This window comes from Podarcis vaucheri, assembly GCF_965113315.1.
Source record: "Podarcis vaucheri genome assembly, chromosome: 16".
NCBI classification, from domain to species: domain Eukaryota; kingdom Metazoa; phylum Chordata; class Lepidosauria; order Squamata; family Lacertidae; genus Podarcis; species Podarcis vaucheri.
Window position 1 is genome coordinate 10,340,180 of NC_138754.1, and position 19,454 is coordinate 10,359,633.

At 45.1% G+C, this 19,454-nt stretch overlaps 1 protein-coding gene and 1 long non-coding RNA gene across 8 annotated transcripts in view; both read right to left on the reverse strand.

Moving 5' to 3' along the window:
- LOC309520451 (lysosomal acid glucosylceramidase-like) overlaps window positions 1-6,839 on the reverse strand; it is a 66,141-nt gene extending 59,302 nt beyond the window's left edge. For 2 of the 7 annotated variants that reach the window (XR_014214257.1, XM_082202254.1), the window contains exon 1: window positions 1,361-1,736. Coding sequence is in view for 2 of the 7 variants with exons in the window: in XM_082202254.1 (XP_082058380.1) it covers window positions 1,361-1,399 (39 nt within the window). In the remaining 5 variants the exon portion in view is untranslated. Of the gene's footprint in view, window positions 1-558; window positions 651-1,006; window positions 1,215-1,265; window positions 1,285-1,360; window positions 1,737-1,776; window positions 2,297-6,589 lie in introns of those variants that run through there. The other 5 variants (XM_082202256.1, XM_082202257.1, XM_082202259.1 and 2 more) reach the window with 5 other exon arrangements.
- A 10,212-nt stretch (window positions 6,840-17,051) lies between these two features.
- The window catches only part of LOC309520794, a 104,131-nt gene continuing 101,728 nt past the window's right edge, over window positions 17,052-19,454 (reverse strand). Inside the window, exon 2 of the long non-coding RNA XR_014214427.1 lies at window positions 17,052-17,389. This is a non-coding gene — a long non-coding RNA (uncharacterized lncRNA). The remainder of the gene's footprint in view (window positions 17,390-19,454) is intronic.

Here is a 19,454-nt window from a genome sequence, read left to right on the forward strand (position 1 = left end):
AGGCCCGGCCCAGAAACAGGACACAAAAGGAAGCCATTAATCTCCATGACATAACTTTAAATCTCCATGATGGAACTTTAATAGGCACGCTAAATATTTCAGTTTTATTAGACAGTGTTGTTCTGCCACAACCTGCTCTGCTCGGGCCAAGCCAACAGATGGATAACATATACAGTCATACCTCGGGTTGAAGTAGCTTCGCGTTACTTCTGGGTTTCGTCGCTTGCGCATGCGCATACGCTCAAAATGATGTCACGCGCAGAAGCGGCGAATCGCGACACCGCACACGCGCAGACGCAGGTTGTGTTCGCTTCAGGATGCGAACAGGGCTCCGGAATGGATCCCGTTCGCATGTAGAGGTATCACTGTACTCTGGAAGCTTTTAGAGCAAATGAAGCGCAGAGACCGTGATCGGTGTGTGGATACTATATTTTTCTATGTCTAAGATGCCCCCATGTAGAAGACGACCCCCTTTTTTAAAAATCCAAAATTAAGAAATTAAGTTGTTTAGCTTTTGTGGAGGGTGGGGGAGGTCACTTCCACCAATCGCTCACCCACCTGCCCGCCACTGCCGATCGCTTGCCACAGCCACTGCCAATCGCACACCTTGCCGCAGCCGCCAATTGTCTGCCCGCTCGCCGCCACAAAATACCCGCCCGCCCACTTGCCACAGCCACCAATTGCCTGCCCAATTGCTGCAGCCGCAGCCAATCTTCAGCACGCCTTGCCGCAGCCACCAATCACCCGCCCAATCGCTTCTGCCATTCTCCTGCTTGCTGCTGCCGTTAATCGCACGTCCCCCCTTTGCATTCACTATCCAGTGTATAAAAAGACACCCAATTTTTGCCTTTTTTTTTTTTTTTAGCAAAAAGCATCATCTTAGACACAGAAAAATACAGTAACTAGCAGCAGTGCTTTTATTCAGCCGGAGCGTAGTTCCAGCCCCTCTCATGTGGGTGCCATTGCAGGCTGGCACGTCCTCTGCCTGCTTCTTGCCTTTACGTACTTCTGAGAAGCCCAAAACAAACATCGTGAGTCAAAATGGAAGCTGGCCAGCATCTGTGAGTCTGCACTTGTTTACTATGACTCCACCTAGGTCCTAGCTGTTCCTAGCCACAATTGAGCTATGGAGTGGGGCCAATTATTATTTCTTCAGTCCATCTCCCGTACAGCAGCAGTAGGCTTTAAGCTTTGCAGTCAGGCCTCTAGCGTTGCACGTGGACATGTTTCCACGAGGGTCCTTCTGAGATGCCCTAGCCGTCTACCTGAATCTCAGAGAATGAGGAAGGAGGGGTGCAATTATTTGAACGGTACCAGAACCAGGGCCGGCCCCGAAACCAGCTAGGGAGACATCTTGTACCTCCGTGGGCGATGGATGCGGCTGTTGCCAAACCGGCATCTGTTCAGGGCTGCCCCGAGTCGCCCGGCAACTAATGGTAACAACTTCGTGGTGAGTTCCGGCACCTATTTTCCTTGGGAAAAAGCACCGGCTAGCAGTACCGGGTTGGTTTCTGCAGGTCTGGGCAAATCTCAGGACCCAACAAGGCCTTTCCCATGTTCATGATGTTAAGGCTACTAGCCACAATTGCTCAGCCAACAGCCACAATAGCCTCCACCCAGAAAAGCAACCATTGCCACCTGCTACAGGGGTTCTCGGGAGAACCACTGGAGACCAGGACAGAGGGGGCTGTGGTCCGGTACTGGAGGACTCGCCTTCTCTTTCCAAACAGCCAGGAGGGGAACCTCCATTTATAAAGCCGGTGACTATTTACTTACTCACAGCAGCTTCACTCAACCTGGTGTTTTCCACACATGTGGTTGAACTGTAGATCACGTCATTCCTGACCAGACAGGCTGGGGTTGGAAATCCAACGTCATCCGTTGTTATGTATTGAAGTTCTCACCCTGGCCACCAGGGATATTGTGTATATAGTTTTCACTCAGGTCCACGTCAGCTGATTTAGGTGGGAAACCCTGGGTTGTTGTTGTTACAATGTTCACCGGACAAACTGCACATGTAAAGCTGTATGGTGAATAGGGCCAATTAATATGTGGTGGTGAGTCTTACGGGCGATATTGTTAACAGTGAAAAAGCTATGCCTGCGAACTTGTAAAATTGGAATCAATATGCTTATGTGCCTTGTTGTTGTTTAGTCGTTTAGTTGTGTCCGACTCTTTGTGACCCCATGGACCAGAGCACACCAGGCACTCCTGTCTTCCACTGCCTCCCGCAGTTTGGTCAAACTCATGCTGGTAGCTTCCAGAACACTGTTCAACCATCTCGTCCTCTGTCGTCCCCTTCTCCTTGTGCCCTCAGTCTTTCCCAACATCAGGGTCATTTCCAGGGAGTCTTCTCTTCTCATGTGGTGGCCAAAGTATTGGAGCCTCAGCTTCAGGATCTGTCCTTCCAGTGAGCACTCAGGGCTGATTTCCTTCAGAATGGATACGCTTGATCTTCTTGCAGTCCATGGGACTCTCAAGAGTCTCCTCCAGCACCAGAATTCAAAAGCATCAATTCTTCGGCGATCAGCCGTCTTTGTGGTCCAGCTCTCACTTCCATACATCACTACTGGGAAAACCATAGCTTTAAATATATGGACCTTTGTTGGCAAGGTGATGTCTCTGCTTTTTAAGATGCTGTTATGCACCTTACTGAAACCAATAAGGATTTTGCTGTATGTAATGGAACTAATATGATTGTAACTAATGCCTTATCTCAGTGGGGAGGGGTGTTATGTATTGAAGTTCTCACCCTGGCCACCAGGGGTATTGTGCATATAGTTTTCACTCGGGTCCACGTCAGTTAATTTAGGCAGGAAACCCTGGGGTGTTTTTGTTACAATGTTGCCAGCCGGCTGCCTATAAAAGCAGACCGGCTGAGCTGTTCAGTTCAGTTCAGTTCCAGCATACTTATAAAGAACTACTTGGAGAAATCTCTGTGTTGTCTGCTATGTCCACTCACTACTTAATATCTATGGAGAGCAGCCCATTTGGCTAACTGGTGGTACTGTGGGTTAAACCACAGAGCCTAGGACTTGCTGATCAGAAGGTTGGCGGTTCAAATCCCCGCGATGGGATGAGCTCCCGTTGCTCGGTCCCTGCTCCTGCCAACCTAGCAGTTCAAAAGCACGTCAAAGTGCAAGTAGATCAATAGGTACCGCTCCGGCGGGAAGGTAAATGGTGTTTCCATGTGCTGCTCTGGTTTGCCAGAAGCTGCTTAGTCATGCTGGCCACATAACCCTCGGCCAATAAAGCGAGATGAGCGCCGCACCCCCAGAGTCGGCCACGACTGGACCTAATGGTCCGGGGTTCCTTTACCTTTACCTTAACTGGTGGTATTATTATTAGATCTGTATTCCACCTTTTCTGCAAGGAGTTCAAGGTGGCATTCATTGTTATCTTTCTCCCTGTTTTATTCCCCCCCCCCAAAAAAAAACCCTGTAAGCTGAGAGACTGCCCAAAGTCACCAACTGAGTTTTATGGCCGAGTGGGGATTTGAACCCACGTCCCAGTCCAACATTCTAGAACCAGCGCCACATTGGCTCTCACATTCCTTGCTCTATCCATCACAAGGTCCTGTCTGCAAGGACAAATCTGGCACAGGTAAATATGACCTCCATGCAAGACAATCTTCCCTCCCATTCACTCCTCTCCCTACTGACCGTATTTTTTGCTCTATAAGACGCACCAGACCACAAGACGCGCCTAGTTTTTGGAGGAGGAAAACAAGAAAAAAAATATTCTGAATCTCAGAAGCCAGAAGAGCAAGAGGGATAGCTGCGCAGTGAAAGCAGCAATCCCTCTTGCTGTTCTGGCTTCTGTGATAGCTGCGCAGCCTACATTCACTCCATAAGACGCACACACATTTCCCCTTACTTTTTAGGAGGGGAAAAGTGAGTCTTATAGAGCAAAAAATACGGTATATCAGCTGTAGTTGAGAAACATAAAATGCTAAAATTCAATACAGTGGTACCTCGGGTTACATACGCTTCAGGTTACATATGCTTCAGGTTACAGACTCCGATAACCCAGAAATAGTACCTCAGGTTAAGAACTTTGCTTCAGGATGAGAACAGAAATCGTACTCTGGCGGCACGGCAGCAGCAGGAGGCCCCATTAGCTAAAGTGGTTCTTCAGGTTAAGAACAGTTTCAGGATAAGAACAGACCTCCAGAACGAATTAAGTACTTAACCTGAGGTACCACTGTATGTTTAAAAATAAACGCTAAAATACAATATGTTTAAGATCATTGAAACAACAACATTGCAGCATTAAATAATACTTTTTTTTAAAAAAAACCACCCTTCACTATACAGCTTGCTAGGGATTTCTGTCTAACCACAGCAGGACCTAGCAAGGTCATTTGCACTATTCATTTCACTCATAAGTTATTGTATTTTTATCCCAGGAGCAGGGTCAGGGCAGCCTACGCAAGTCTCTTTCCCCTTCCTGCGTTTTAGCTTCACAACAACCCTGAGAGGAAGGGTGAGCTGAGCAGAGCTTCATGACCAAATAGGGATCAAAAGCCAAGTTTCCTGCTCTCCCTGTCCCAACCCATTCTCCAAAGTGTGACCATTTTGCAGTTGACAGGTGTATTGCATCTCATGGTGTTCTAGGATATTGAAACAACCTGTACTCTGTTTGGAAGCCTGGCCAATTCTCCTAGACATGGCTTCTGGTTCCGGTCTGCCTTAATGGAGGCAGCTCCCATGACAGCGGGAGATCGTTGGCAAAGAAAAAACAAGGATGATTGAGGATAATTATCCTTGCAAGTCCCCCCCCCCCAGGACAGGGGGATGGGCTTCACTTGCAGTTTGTCTTGGTACCTGGCTCTCACTCTAGCATGGAATGCAGGGGGGCAGGGAGGTGCTGAGTGCAAAAGCACTTTGCCTGCCGAAAACCCTCCAACGCCGCCATTAAGAAGCAGAGGTTCTACTGTTAATTGGAGCTTAATTTGGACTAAAGTACGGGCGCGTGCTAGAAGAGATGAGATCCTAAAATGCGGAACAGAACCAACTGCAAGGACTTTAAGGTGTGAACTTGAGATCAGACTTCATTAGGTGCAAAAGACAGTGTCTGGGGAGGGGAGGCTACGGTTTCTTTGCATTAAGTTTTCTTCTCTACGTTTATGATTCGGCAACCCTCCTTTGAATGTTAGTTCAAATTATATTTGTACAGTGGTACCTTGGTTCTTGAACGGCTTAGTCGTCGAACAAATCAGCTCCCGAACACTGCAAACCCAGAAGTAAGTGTTCCAGATTGCAAACATTTTTCAGAAGCCGAACATCCAACATGGCTTCTGCTTGAGTGCAGGAAGCTCCTGCAGCCAATCAGAAGCCGCACCTTGGTTTTTGAATGGTTTCGGGAGTTGAATGGACTCCCGGAATGGATTAAGTTCGAGAACCGAGGTACAAGCGAGGAGGGAAGTAATTGGATTATAGATATGGAATATAACATTAAACGTAACTTTGTGAGTAAAAAAAAAGGAAAAGGGGAGGGAAACTCGATTTTGCAAAAAGTTTACGATGGAAACTTAGAGCCGACTATTCCCCGTCCTTTATTATTTATGGAGTGAACTGAATAACGCTAAGTGGACTTAGAATTTAATTCAGTTGGACGGAAGGACGACCGGAGTCTGCAAACTTGCCAAGGAACTGAGTCATCTGCAGTTTGACAGTTATTGAGTCATCTGCAGTTTGACAGACGACTCTTCTTCGCAGACTGAGACGGAAAATGGCGAAAACAGGATATTCATTGGGACAGAGTAATTTTGCAGCTGTTGTTAAAGTTTCAAAACAATGAAGTATGGGACAGAGGGAGGGAGAAATTTCTGGAACAACAATGGGATATCAGCTTCACCCAAGGCATGATGCATAACAGCAACAACCGGGGGGGAAACAGACATAACATTTTACAAGGACAGAAAGAATAATTGCCACACACAGGAAGAACAAGGATATAGTTTGAGTGCCTCACTTGTAGTTTCATAAATCATTTCAAGTGTCAACACAAATAGTTATGAATATTGCAGTTGTTGTATAAGGCATTATTATTTTGACAGGAATGTAATTGAAATTAATAAGATTTTGGAACGCAGCAATAAAGAAAATAATCAAACCATCAGTTCTAGCATACGGGGGGGGGGCACTTTAACTAAATTATATAATCCGGTATTTGAACTATTGGTATTAGTAATTGTATTATAAATTGGTATTGTTATAATGAGGCTATTATTGGATTGTAACTGAAAATTAATAATAACAAATACTGTATTGGCCCAAATATAAGCCGCACCCACAAATAAGTCGCACCTTTAAAATTCGGGGGGGGGGACCCCGAATATAACCTGCTCCCTTAAAATCCCACAGGCACTCACACCCGTTCCTTTTTACCGTATGTCTGTTTCAGCAGCAACATCGTAAATGCAATTTTCTCGTAAAGTCACAAATTTAAGCTGCTCTTTTAACTTTTCATGGTCGGAATGGGGTGGGTGGGAGGAGTGTGGCTTATATATGGGGAAATACAGTATTATCAGTTCTTGTTTGCACCTTGTTTCAGTTCCAGAAACCCCAGTAGACCCCATACTCACCCCAGAGCTGTTCCGCCCGGCAATTTTTCCCTGCGACGATTCAGCAGGAAGCTTGTCCCTGGGCCCTTGTGGCCATGCAAGAAGCTCAAATTGAGAAGATGTTGCTTTTGGCTGGCAGGTGCTGCTCACACCTCTTTGCTCACGGAAGACCAAAGGCTCTGAAGGCTGTATCTTTATAGGGATGTTATTGGAGTCAGTAGGAACGGAGATGGAAATTCAGGCTCTTCAAGCCAGGTGGCATCTACAGTTAAAGAGGAGGATCCCCAGAACTGAATTAATGTGAGACAGAGCGAGGAGATGATTCCAGGAATGTTTCATAACCTTCTAATTGCAATTTTGTTGTTGTCATCCATGGTCCCTGTGGCTCAGACACGTCACATGTAATATAGGTGACGCCATCTGATAATAATAACAATAACAATAATAATTTATTTATATCCCGCCCTCCCCAGCCGAAGCCGGGCTCAGAGCGGCTAACAACATTAAAATGATACAACCATAGCTGTCAAGCGTTCCTTATTTGGCGGGACAGTCTCTTATCCCAATGCCATGTCCCGCTGCTGTCCCTTATTGATGAGGCTTCGTTTGGCTGCTGGCTGTGCTTTCTGCCTTTGGCTCGGAAGGGCTCAGAAGTTGAACATACCTGTGCCCGGAAAATCCCTTATTTTGGCTGCTGGTCCCTTATTTTCGAGGCTGCTGGCCCCTTATTTTCAAATCTGTAAGTTGACAGCTATGGATACAACATTCTAAAATCATTTCATTATAAAATCAATTCAAATCAGATTAACGGCAACCATTGGGCTAGAGTTTTGTGAGGATTGCCAAAGGAGGGGGTCAGGCTGTGCCTTGGCCAAAGGACTGGTGGAACAGCTCTGTCTTGCAGGCTCTGCGAGAAGATGTCAAGTCCTGCAGGGCTCTAGTCTCTTGTGACAGAGCGTTCCACCAGATCGGGGCCACCGAAAAGGCCCTGGCTGTGGTTGAGGCCAGCCTAACCTCTCTGCGGCCTGGGACCTCCAGGATGTTTTTGGTTGAAGACCGTAAGGTCCTCTGTGGGACATACCAGGAGAGGCGGTCCCGTAGGTATGAGGGTCCTAGGCCGTATAGGGCTTTAAAGGTTAAAACCAGACCTTAAACCTGATCCTGTACTCCACCGGGAGCCAGTGCAGCTGGTATAGCACTAGGTGAATGTGATCCCGTGGCGAGGACCCCGTAAAGAGTCTTGCCGCGGCATTCTGCACCCGCTGGAGTTTCTGAAACCTGGAAGTACCAGAACAGGTTATTCTGGGTTTTGGTGGTCTTGCATACGCAGAAGCGCTAAATTGCGCTTTGCGCATGCGCAGTAGCGCTGAATCGCAACCCACATGCGCACAGACGCACAGACACAGGTTGCGAACGCTGTGGGTTGCGAATGTGCATCCTGCACGGATCACGTTCCAAACCAGAGTGTCCACTGTACTCAAAACTCAATCTGATGGGAAATTTGGGGCGATCTGTCATGGAATAAACCCCTTGAAAAAGATAACAGTGGTTACCCAGACCTCGTTGCTGGTTGTGAAGGCATCCCCATAAACAGCTGAAACTTCAGGGGATCCCAAAATTTAGCTCATCCACTGAAAAGGTACCATACCGTCCAAAGTTTATCTGGTGGAAATAGGGACGTCCTATTCAATGACAATAACAATAATGACAATGGTGTTGATAACAATAGTTTTTATTATTTGTACCCTACCCATCTGACTGGGTTGTCCTCACCACTCTGGGTGGCATTCAACACATATAAAAACATTAAACATTAAAAAAAACTTCCCTCAGCAAGGCTGTCTTCTAAAGGTTGCATAGTTACTTACCTCCTTGGCTCGGGGGTTGCATAACTCCATACCCTCCCACATTTCTCCGATGAAAATAGGGGCGTCACAGAGCCTAGCTGAATGCAATGGGACGCGGGTGGCGCTGTGGGTTAAGCCACAGAGCCTAGGACTTGCTGATCAGAAGGTCGGCGGTTCGAATCCCCACGATGGGGTGAGCTCCCGTTGCTCGGTCCCTGCTCCTGCCAACCTAGCAGTTTGAAAGCACGTCAAAGTGCAAGTAGATAAATAGGTACAGCTCTGGTGGGAAGGTAAACGATGTTTCCATGCACTGCTCTGGTTCACCAGAAGCGGCTTCGTCATGCTGGCCACATGACCTGGAAGCTGTACGCTGGCTCCCTCGGCCAATAAAGCGAGATGAGCGCCGCAACCCCAGAGTCAGCTACGACTGGACCTAATGGTCAGGGGTCCCTTTACCTTTAAGGTAAAACGGGACATTTGGGGTCAAATCAGAAACCGGATGTCCCTGGAAAATACGGGCATTTGGAGGGTCTGATCTACACAAATATATCTTGTTCAGAGCCCATGAGGGGAGCTGCTTAGAATGTCAGACTGGGTGGATCAATTCCCCACTTGGCCATGTAGCTTGCAGGCTGTGACTTTGGGCAAGCCACTATTCCCCAACCTAAACTACCTCGCAAGTTGGTTGTGGAGGTTAAAGGAGGAGTGGGGAGAACATTTAGGCCACCTGGAGCTCCTGGGGGGAAGATGGCAGGACATGAATGCAATAAATAAAGGGATAAATATTCCCCATATGGTATATGAGGAAAACTGGAGGTTATCATTTAGGGTTTTTTTATTCCTAAAAAGGTACAGTGGTACCTCTGGATGCGAACGGGATCCATTCCGGAGCCCAGTGGCATCCAGAAGCGAACGCAATCCGCGTTTTTCCGGGTCATGTAGCCAGTATGACCAAACCGCTTCTGGCCAGAGTGGTACCTATTTATCTACTTGCACTTTGATGTGCTTTCGAACTGCTAGGTTGGCAGGAGCAATGGGAGCTCACCCCATCGCGAGGATTTGAACCGCCAACATTCTGATCAGCCAGCCCAAGAGGCTGTGTGGTTTAGACCACAGCGCCACGGCCCCAGATAACCCTGCACACATTAGAGCTTCCATCCAATTAAATAATTTAATCCGATTAAATATGTATGTTTATGGTGATCATGGATTAATCTGCAGCTTACATGTAGATACATTTGCACATTAGGTAATATTCTGAAACCGGAAGCCAATTTCTAGTCTATGATGCTTTTGTGTATTCTTAGGTCTACTCTGCCCTACACTGTGGACAGAATAATTGTCACACACAGGAAGAACAAGGATAAAATTTGAGTGCCTTACTTGTAGTTTTATAAATCATTTAATGTGTCAACACAAATAAGAGTTATTAATATTGCAGTTGTTGTATGAGGGTGTATTATTATGATGGAATGTAATTGAAATTAATAAGATTTTGGAACGCAGAAATAAAATCATCAAACCATGCATTCTAGAATGCGGGGGGGGGGATGGGGACGGGACCAAAATTATATAACTCGGTATTTGAATGATTGGTATTCGTAATTGTATTATAAATTGGTATTGTTATAATGAGGCTATTTATTGTTATTGTTGTTTAGTCGTTTAGTCGTGTCCGACTCTTCGTGTCGTCATGGACCAGAGCACACCAGGCACTCCTGTCTTCAATGAGGCTATTATTAGATTGTAATTGAAAACTAATAAAATTTATTTTTTTTATTTAAAAAGTCTGTTTCGCCCTGCTTTATATGGGTTTTTTAAAAACCGCAAACACACACTTGCAAGTAAATTTTATACATTTTGTTCACAGTCTTTCCCTAATACAGTGGTACCTTGGTACTTGAATGGCTTGGCTCCTGAACAAATCGGTTCCTGAACACCGCAAACCCAGAAGTGAGTGTTCCGGTTTGTGAACGTTTTTCAGAAGCTGAACGTCTGGCGTGGCTTCCACGGTTTCCGAACGAGTGCAGGAAGTTCCTGCAGCCGATCGGAAGCCGTGCCTTGGTTTTCAAACGGTTTCGGGAGTCATATGGACTCCCGGTATGGATTAAGTTTGAGACCCAAGGTACCACTGTACAGTATAAACATTCTTTGTATGCTTCTCATCATGGATTTCCCATTAAGTATCAAATTTTGTGCAATTTTCTGGCATCAAATTTGCATCGTTAAAATTCAGAGAAATGTACCATCTGAGCGATCAGCTATAATAGTGTTCTTCAACGTTGGGTCCCCAGATGTTGTTGGACTACAACTCCCATCATCTTTCACAATTGGCTAAGCTGGCCAGGGATGATGGGAGTTGTAGTCCAACAACACAAGGGAATCACAGGTTGAAGAACTCTGAGCTATAAGACCAGGGACGGAAAGTTAGTTAGGCCCGTTTCAAAATGTAGACGCCAACAACAATAACTGGGGGTGATTGCTTTGTGGTCGTTCTTATTTTTATTATGTGTTTTGCGTTTTTTAATATTGTCATTTTGCGTTGTGAGCCGCCCTGAGATCTACAGATGGTGAGCGATACACAAATTTAATAAACAATAACAACAATAAAACAAAACGAAGAAGAGGAAGCAGACTGAACAAATCTTTGCTTGCTCCCTCCAGAAGGATATGAATCTTCGTTGTGGGTTAAGAATGAAAATACATGCGAGGAATTTTAATTGTGCGGTTTGAGCAGTTTTACATCCGTGGCTTCATTAATTCAAGTGGTATCATTAGTCTGCCTGCCTTGAGGGCAGATTTGTGTACCTTTGAGGTGGCAAAATGTCAGGGTCCTTTTCAACTCCAATCCCGTGATTCTATGATTCTATATGAAGGGAATGTAGGAAGGAACTAATACACTGAATGCATACATAGCAACTTGTGTGCTCCTGCAGTGACTCTTTTGTGGTGGTGCATGAAAAGACAACAAGCCAACAGGTGAAGCTTTCTCCCTCCAACACAGAGGAAAGCTGCACCTGCTGAATTTCTGCCCATCCTCGAGTTGTCATACATACAAAAACCCTCCTAGGAAGAAAGGATTATTATTTTGTTGTTTAGTTGTTTACTCATTCATTATATTTCTTACCCGCCCTTCTTTACGAGATCTCGGGGCACGTTGCAGCAATCTAAATACTCAGTCTACGCAGTATTTAAAATGCTTAAAACAAATCTAGCCAAATGGCTTAAGGTACATCTCAAAGATGAAAAGGTTTATTTCATTTACTTATTTCATAAAAAAATTATACACCACATGATTTTTTGAACTGTTTTGAGGTTCCTTTTTGCTACAAAGAACAAAGCAATAAAGTTAATAGCAAGAACTGTTAAAAGCAACTATTTAGAACATTTTCTAAAAAAATCAGAGATAAATTAAAAATGGGTAGGGCTCCTTGCTCCCTCAGCTGGCAGATAGTGAGAAGGACAAAAGCCAGAGTTTAGAGCAGAGTTTTGAATAATAAAATCAAAGAATTGTAGAGTTGGAAGGGACCCCATGTTTCATCTAGTCCAACCCCCTGCAATGCAGGAATCCCAGCGAAAGTATCCATGACAGAGGGCCATCCAACTTCTACTTAAAAACCTCCAAGGAAGGAGGGTCCACCACCTTCTGAGGAAGACCGTTCCACTGTTGAACAGCTCTTCCTGTCAGAAAGTTCTTCCTGATATTTAGTTGGAATCTCCTTTCTTGTAACTTGAAGTCATTGTCCAGAACGTGTCCAGAGGAGGGCAACCAAAATGGTCAAAGGCCTGGAAACGATGCCTTATGAGGAACGGCTAAGGGAGCTGGGCATGTTTAGCCTGGAGAAGAGGAGGTTAAGGGGTGATATGATAGCCATGTTCAAATATATAAAAGGATGTCACATAGAGGAGGGAGAAAGGTTGTTTTCTGCTGCTCCAGAGAAGCGGACACGGAGCAATGGATCCAAACTACAAGAAAGAAGATTCCACCTAAACATTAGGAAGAACTTCCTGACAGTAAGAGCTGTTTGACAGTGGAATTTGCTGCCAAGGAGTGTGGTGGAGTCTCCTACTTTGGAGGTCTTTAAGCAGAGGCTTGACAACCATATGTCAGGAGTGCTCTGATGGTGTTTCCTGCTTGGCAGGGGGTTGGACTCGATGGCCCTTGTGGTCTCTTCCAACTCTATGATTCTATGATTCTATGATTCTGTTCTCCAAAATGTTCAGCGTAGTAATCCACCCAACGTTGTACTGATATGGTGGGTCTAGTGTTGATCTTGATTCATTCATGCCCTGAGATACCAGAAGCCAAAACTTCCCTCTTTGCTCGGCCACTGCCAGCGCTAGTTCTTGCCACTGGCTTCTCACAAATCTTGCTTTCTTGTTCTTGAGGATTTTCTTATAAGCTACTCTGTTCCTTCCCAGATTTCCCTTATTGGTTATGGAAGGTTTTCCCCAATAGATTCTATTTTTTTTAAAAAAATAATTTTTTATTGATTTTAACATACACATTATAAAACATACCACACAAATTATTACAAATACAATCTTATTGGACTTCCATCAGCACCTCTGATGATCTTCTGTCTTAAACCCTTCTTCTGCATTACTTAATTTTGTATTGTCTTTACCTTTCTTAACCTATCCTCTCCCCTTCTTCATTTTTACAATACTTCCCATAATACTCCTCACAGAACTTTTTGCAAACCTACAAACGTCATCTGATCATCACAAATACTTTTCATATAACTCGTAAATTTACTCCAGTCTTTGGTAAATTTCTGGTCACGTCGGTTTCGGATCCTTCCTGTTAGTTTGTCTAATTCTGCATAGTCCATTAACTTCATCCTCCATTCTTCAATCGCCGGCAACTTTTCTTGCTTCCATTTTTGGGCCATTAATATTCTAGCTGCTGTTACTGCATATAAAAAAAGCCTACATTCTTTTCTATATATGTCACTTCCCACTATTCCCAATACAAATGCTTCTGGCTTCTTTGTAAATGTATATCTCAACATTTTTTTCAACTCATTATAAATCGTTTCCCAGAAGCTTTTCACCTTTTTACATTCCCACCACATATGATAAAATCCCCCGATAGATTCTAATTTGCATTGCTCGTCAAACCAACCTCTCTGATTTCCCTGTGTACAATTTGTGGCCTTGGGCTTAGCTAAGTAAGGTCTGAGTGTACTGATTTGTAGGAAGTCCGTAACTGGATTTGTTGAGGTGTTTATGAGGCGGTGTTGTAGGCTCTTCATTAAATCACTCTCCAAGATCCTATGTATTTCATCTTTCACCTTCAAAGACCATTTCACTCTTGACGTGCCCGAAGATTCGCCAACTGAACACGTTGTCTCTGCAGGGAGCGGACAATCCAGGAAAGGAGCTAAAGTAACTAAAAGCGGGAAATGATCGCTTTCGGTTCTTACTAACACATCTACTGTTTTCACCAGGCTAAAAAGTGGTGGTGAAACTATAATAATTCCCTAGGCTCAAAAACAGGGCTCAGGGCGGCTAACAACAAATTTAAAACACTTAATTGTAAAAGCAGCTTAAAATACAGTATAAAAACATGAATAACAATAAAATTCAAAGTTCAGAAATCAATTTAGGGGAGATCCATCTAATAAGCATTAGATAATCCCGAGGGCTAGCTGGCTGAATCAGTCCTACTTGGGCCAGCGAAGAGGCCAGGGGAGAATTAGGTGTGGGGTCTCAGAGCAGGTAATCTTCATAAAAGGGGAGGGGGAAGGAACGAAGGGGAATAAAAGATCAGCTTGAATTCAAATTAAAGGCCAGGAGGAATAGCTCTGTCTTACAGGCCCTGCAGAAGAAGGTTAAATCCTGCAGGGCCCTAGTCTCATGGGACAGAGCATTCCACCAGGTCGAAGCCATCACTAAAAAGGCCCTGGCCCTGGTGGAGGATAGTCTGACTTCCTCAGGGCCCAGGAGCGGCGGTCCTGTAGATACGAGGGCCCTAAGCCACAAAGGGCTTTAAAGGTTAAGACCAGCACCTTGAACCTGACCCTATACTCCACCGGGAGCCAGTGCAACTGGTAAAGCACTGGGTGAATATGCTCCCATGGCAGAGACCCCGTGAGGAGCCTCGCTGCAGCATTCTGCACCTGTGAAGAAAAGTTAACCTGCAAAACCTGTGAAGAAAAGTTAACCTGCAAAATAAGACGTTAACTGAGGGTGGGTAGGGCAGGAGAAGCTCTGGAGCCAAGTGAGGATTCCCAGGTAAGATCCTCCCTCTATTGTGTGGGCAGGTAATCCCTCCCCTACCTGGCCTGGTCTCCTTGGCAACGCTTCCCCCAGGTGGGATTGGACAACTGACTGAGGTAGGCGGAGACCTCCAGGTATCCCACCTGAGGGAAGGTAAAGCCAAGCCTATGCTGATGGAGCTGCTCCAGAGCCAGGGGCTGCGCACGTCCACGCAAAGGGCGCCCCCCATTTTATGCGGGGAGCGGGCATTCTGCACCCGCTGGAGTTTCTGGGACAGTTTCAAGGGCAGCCCCGCATAGAGCGAATTACAGTAGTCAAACCTGGAGGTGATCGTAGTCTATGACACTTCCTCCCCTACTGTGTAAAAAGGTAAGTTGGCCCTTAGAGGCGTCAGCTGGGCATCCATTTAATATTAGAAAATCATGCAGAAAAGCCCATTTTAGAAGCTTCAGTCCTTGAGGATTAACTTTCTTATCCATGGAAGTGCGAGTAAAGGGGAAAATGTCATCCAGATCTATTCCTTGTGATGTTAGGCTTCCTTCTGCGCCATCCCCAATGCAGGCGTTGAAGTCCCCAAATAGTAGAATTCGGGCAACTGGACGTTTAATATTTATTTGCTCTATAAGACTTGTTCAGTTTTATAGTCACAACAAGGCTGTGAGGTCGACTAAGCTGAGAGGCTGCATGAATCATTTGCTACCCGATAAACATTTATTGCTTGTAGCCAGAGGCCATTGTAGATAGGGCAGAATGCCTATTAGCCCAGACATAGAACCATGCATAAACATATTCTCTGTTTAAAATGCAATCAAAATTAAAATGAACCTTATAACCTCCTGGGTAGCTTGCTCAAATCAATGAGTCAGCTTTTCAAACTGAGATTCTCACTACAGTTGCCAACAGCACAACTTGACAGACTATATACTCATGACTGTTGGATGACAGGAAAATTACTGTGTATTTTGAAACTAGCTTCCCATATCCAAATTCCGACACACTGAGTACTCACAGGCTATGGCATGAGTAGGCAAACTAAGGCCCAGGGGCCGGATCCGACCCAATTGCCTTCTAATTCCGGCCAGCGGACGGTCCGGGAATCAAGTGTGTTTTTACGTGAGAAGAATGTGTGCTTTTATTTAAAATGCATCTCTGGGTTATTTGTGGGGCATAGGAATTTGCTCATGTATATTTTTCAAAATAATAGTTCGAGCCCCCACAAGGTCTGAGGAACAGTGGACATGCTGAAAAAGTTTGCTGACCCCTGGGCTATGGTTTCCAGTGCAGTTTTAAACTCTGCAAGTTTAAAGCTCTGGCTCCAGCTCTCCAACGAAGCCTGAACAGTCTCCCAGGGCGAGTGTAATGGTGGATGGGATAGCCAACTGTGGTTTCCCCACTCTCTGGCAACCTTCTGTTGTTTTCCTACCACGTCATTATTTTAATTCCCACCACGTTTTCTCAGTTTGTTGTCCACGTGCATAAGGTTGCTGATTGCGTAGGAAAAGCGAGCGGAAGAGGCGTTCTCACTGCATATGCATCATATGCGATGTATTAAAATAGGGCTGGGTAAGAGATTACAGCTGTGTGTTCCAAAACTACAGTGCAGTGCAATTCACCTGGGTTTGACTTCCTGGTTTGACTTCCTGGCCAGTTTCCCAGTTTCCCCTCTGTTCCGCCTTCCTGCCTGATGGGCAGGGAGGAAACTGGAGACAATTTTCCTCCATCGCCCAGCCAAGGTGAATATTATTAGGAAGTAAACAAACAAAACTTCCTCAGTGCAGAAGTTTCAGTGTTTGTGAAAATTCCATGACATCACAACAGATCAGGAAATAGCTGAGTTTTAGTCGGTTTAGCTGCGTGTACATCACAATTCCACGGAAGCAAAGGAAAGACACAAAATGTGCTACTGGTGGAGAAGTCGGGTTGTTTTTTTTTCTTTCTTTTAAAAAAAGTTTCTAGTCATTATGGTTGCGATGGAATGCTTAAAAGGCAGTGCTTTTCTTCTTTTAAAAATGTTTAGGGGTACTCTCATTTTGATTCAAGAAAATCACCATTTTATAGTTCAAATCAGGAAAGATAAATACAGCAAATGGACAAAAGTACAAAGAAAAAAGGACTGCTTAAAGGTTTGGGGACAATGCTTGCTGTAATCTCAGAAGGGTTACTGTGTGGCTCCTTCCAATGAGCAGAACCAGAAGAAATTGAACTAATTAAAATTACAGAGTACAGTGGAACCTCGTTTTTCGAATGTAATCCGTTCTAGAAGTCCATTTGACTTCCGAAACGCTCGAAAACTGAGGGGATCAAAGGGCTGGCTGCAAAGTGAATGGGAAAATAATGAAAAACGCGCCTTGAAAGCCATTCGACTTCCAAGGTGCATTCGAACACGTAAGCATTCACTTCTTTTAAACAAATACACATGCATTTGTTCTTTTATTTTCTGGTGATGAACTGGTTAAAGGCTACATCCTGATTAAAGTAATGCCCGTCAAGTTCTCTTGTTATAAGATAAAAATAAAAAAGTAAAAAAGTAAGCATTCACTTCCGGGTTTTCGGCATTTGGCTTCCAAAACGTTCGGCAGCCGAGACGTTTGAAAACCGAGGTTTGAATGTTTCGTTTGTTTTTTAATGCAGGCCAAAGGATGCAAAATGAGAGATGGAAATCAGGGATGTCATGAAAGGCTCAGAGTACAGTGGTACCTCCAGTTACAGACACTTCAGGTTACAGACTCCGCTAATCCAGAAATAGTACCTCGGGTTAAAAACTTTGCTTCAGGATGAGAACAGAAATCACGCAGCAGCAGCAGCGAGAGACCCCATTAGTTAAAGTGGTGCTTCAGGTTAAGAACAGTTTCAGGTTAAGAACGGACCTCTGGAACGAATTAAGTTCTTAACCCGAGGTACCACTGTACATGTCTGTCCAGAAGTAAAGCAAGACTTAATTGTCTCTATCCAGCAAGACAGGTACAGAGAGAAAAACTCCCAGCACTATGACAAATTCCAGCCCCATCTAGTGAGTAAACTAGGCAATTTTTATATTTAGGAAAGATGAGGGAGACTGCTTCCACACTGGGCAATTATTGTGGAGTCATACTTTGATCATATTATTATTTATTATTATTACTCTGTGACTTTAACCCCTTCCAAAACAGCATTGTCGTTATATCCATTTCTTTTCTTAAAGGTAAAGGGACCCCTGATGGTTAAGTCCAGTCGCGAACGACTCTGGGATTGCGGCGCTCATCTCGCTTTATAGGCCGAGAGAGCCAGCGTTTTTCTGCAGACAGTTTTCCCGGGTCATGTGGCCAGCATGACTAAGCCGTTTCTGGCAAAACCAGAGCAGTGCATGGAAATGCCGTTTACCCTCCCACCGGAGTGGTACCTATTTATCTACTTGCACTGGTGTGCTTTCGAACTGCTAGGTTGGCAGGAGCTGGGGCCAAGCAACGGGAGCTCACCCCGTCGTGGGGATTCGAACAGCCGAAATTCTGATTGGCAAGCCCAAGAGGCTGAGTGGTTTAGACCACAACACCACCCCCACTAAACTGCAGGGGGGGGCAGGACTAATGACTGAGAGTGCATCAAGTGAGGAGAAGTATTTCATTGAATCATAGGCGTGGATGGGACCCCAAGGGTCATCTAGTCCAACCCCCTGCAATGCACAAATCACAGCTGAAGCCCTGACAGTTGGCCATCTGACTTCTGCTTAAAGCCATCAAATAAAGGAGTCCACCACCTTCCACCTTAAACACGCCCACCACCACCACCACCACCAATAATAATAATATATTTTACTTATACCCTGCCCTCCCCAACAACAACAACAACAACAATAATAATATATTTTACTTATACCCTGCCCTCCCCGGCCAGAGCCGGGCTCAGGGCAGCTAACACCGGTAAAATTACAGTAAAAACATAATGGGGGGGGGACCAATTTAAAATACAGGTTAAAATACAATTTAAAATGCAGCCTCCTTTTAATAGTAGCCCATAGATCATAACAATAAGGGGAGGGAAACATAAAGAGTCAGACTGAGTCCAAACCAAAGGCCAGGTGGAACAGCTCTGTCTTGCAGACCCTGCGGAAAGATGTCAGGTCCCGCAGGGCCCTAGTCTCTTGTGACAGAGTTCTACCAAGTTGGGGCCAGTACTGAAAAGGCCCTGGCCCTATAGTTGAGACCAATCTAACCACTTGCGACTTGGGACCTCCAAAATGTTGTCATTTGTGGACCTTAAGGTCCTCTGTGGGGCATACCAGGAGAAGCGGTCCCGTAGATACGTGGGTCCTAGGCTGCTTTTGGTCCCAATGAAAATCTTGCCCCCTTATGTCAATGTTCGGGTCTGAGGAAAAGGCTGGGGCACATCCTCACCATATATTTAAAGCACATTTATAGCCATGGATTCCCTGAAAGAATCTGGGAGTTGTAGTTTTCCCTCTCACAGAAAAGGGGGTGGGGAGCGTTGTGCTTTAAATGCATGGGTGTGGAAGTGACCAGGAACTTAACTTGGGATTTCAGAAACCCGAAAGCAGAGTTGTGATTCCACTTGTGGTGGAAGCAGAACAGCAATGGCTGAGTGCTACCGAACTGTCTAATGCCTGGAAGTACCCACAGAGGTTAAAATAGACCCAAAGTGGTGCAGTGCTAAAACTGCAAGCACATTTTCAAAGCTAAGCAGGGTCTGGTATGGTTTCCAATTGGATGGGGGACCATGTGTCGCAATAGGGCGGGGTTGGACTAGATGTCCCTCAGGATCCCTTCCAATGATAATAATAATATTATTAATTTATTATTTATACCCCGCCCATCTGGCTG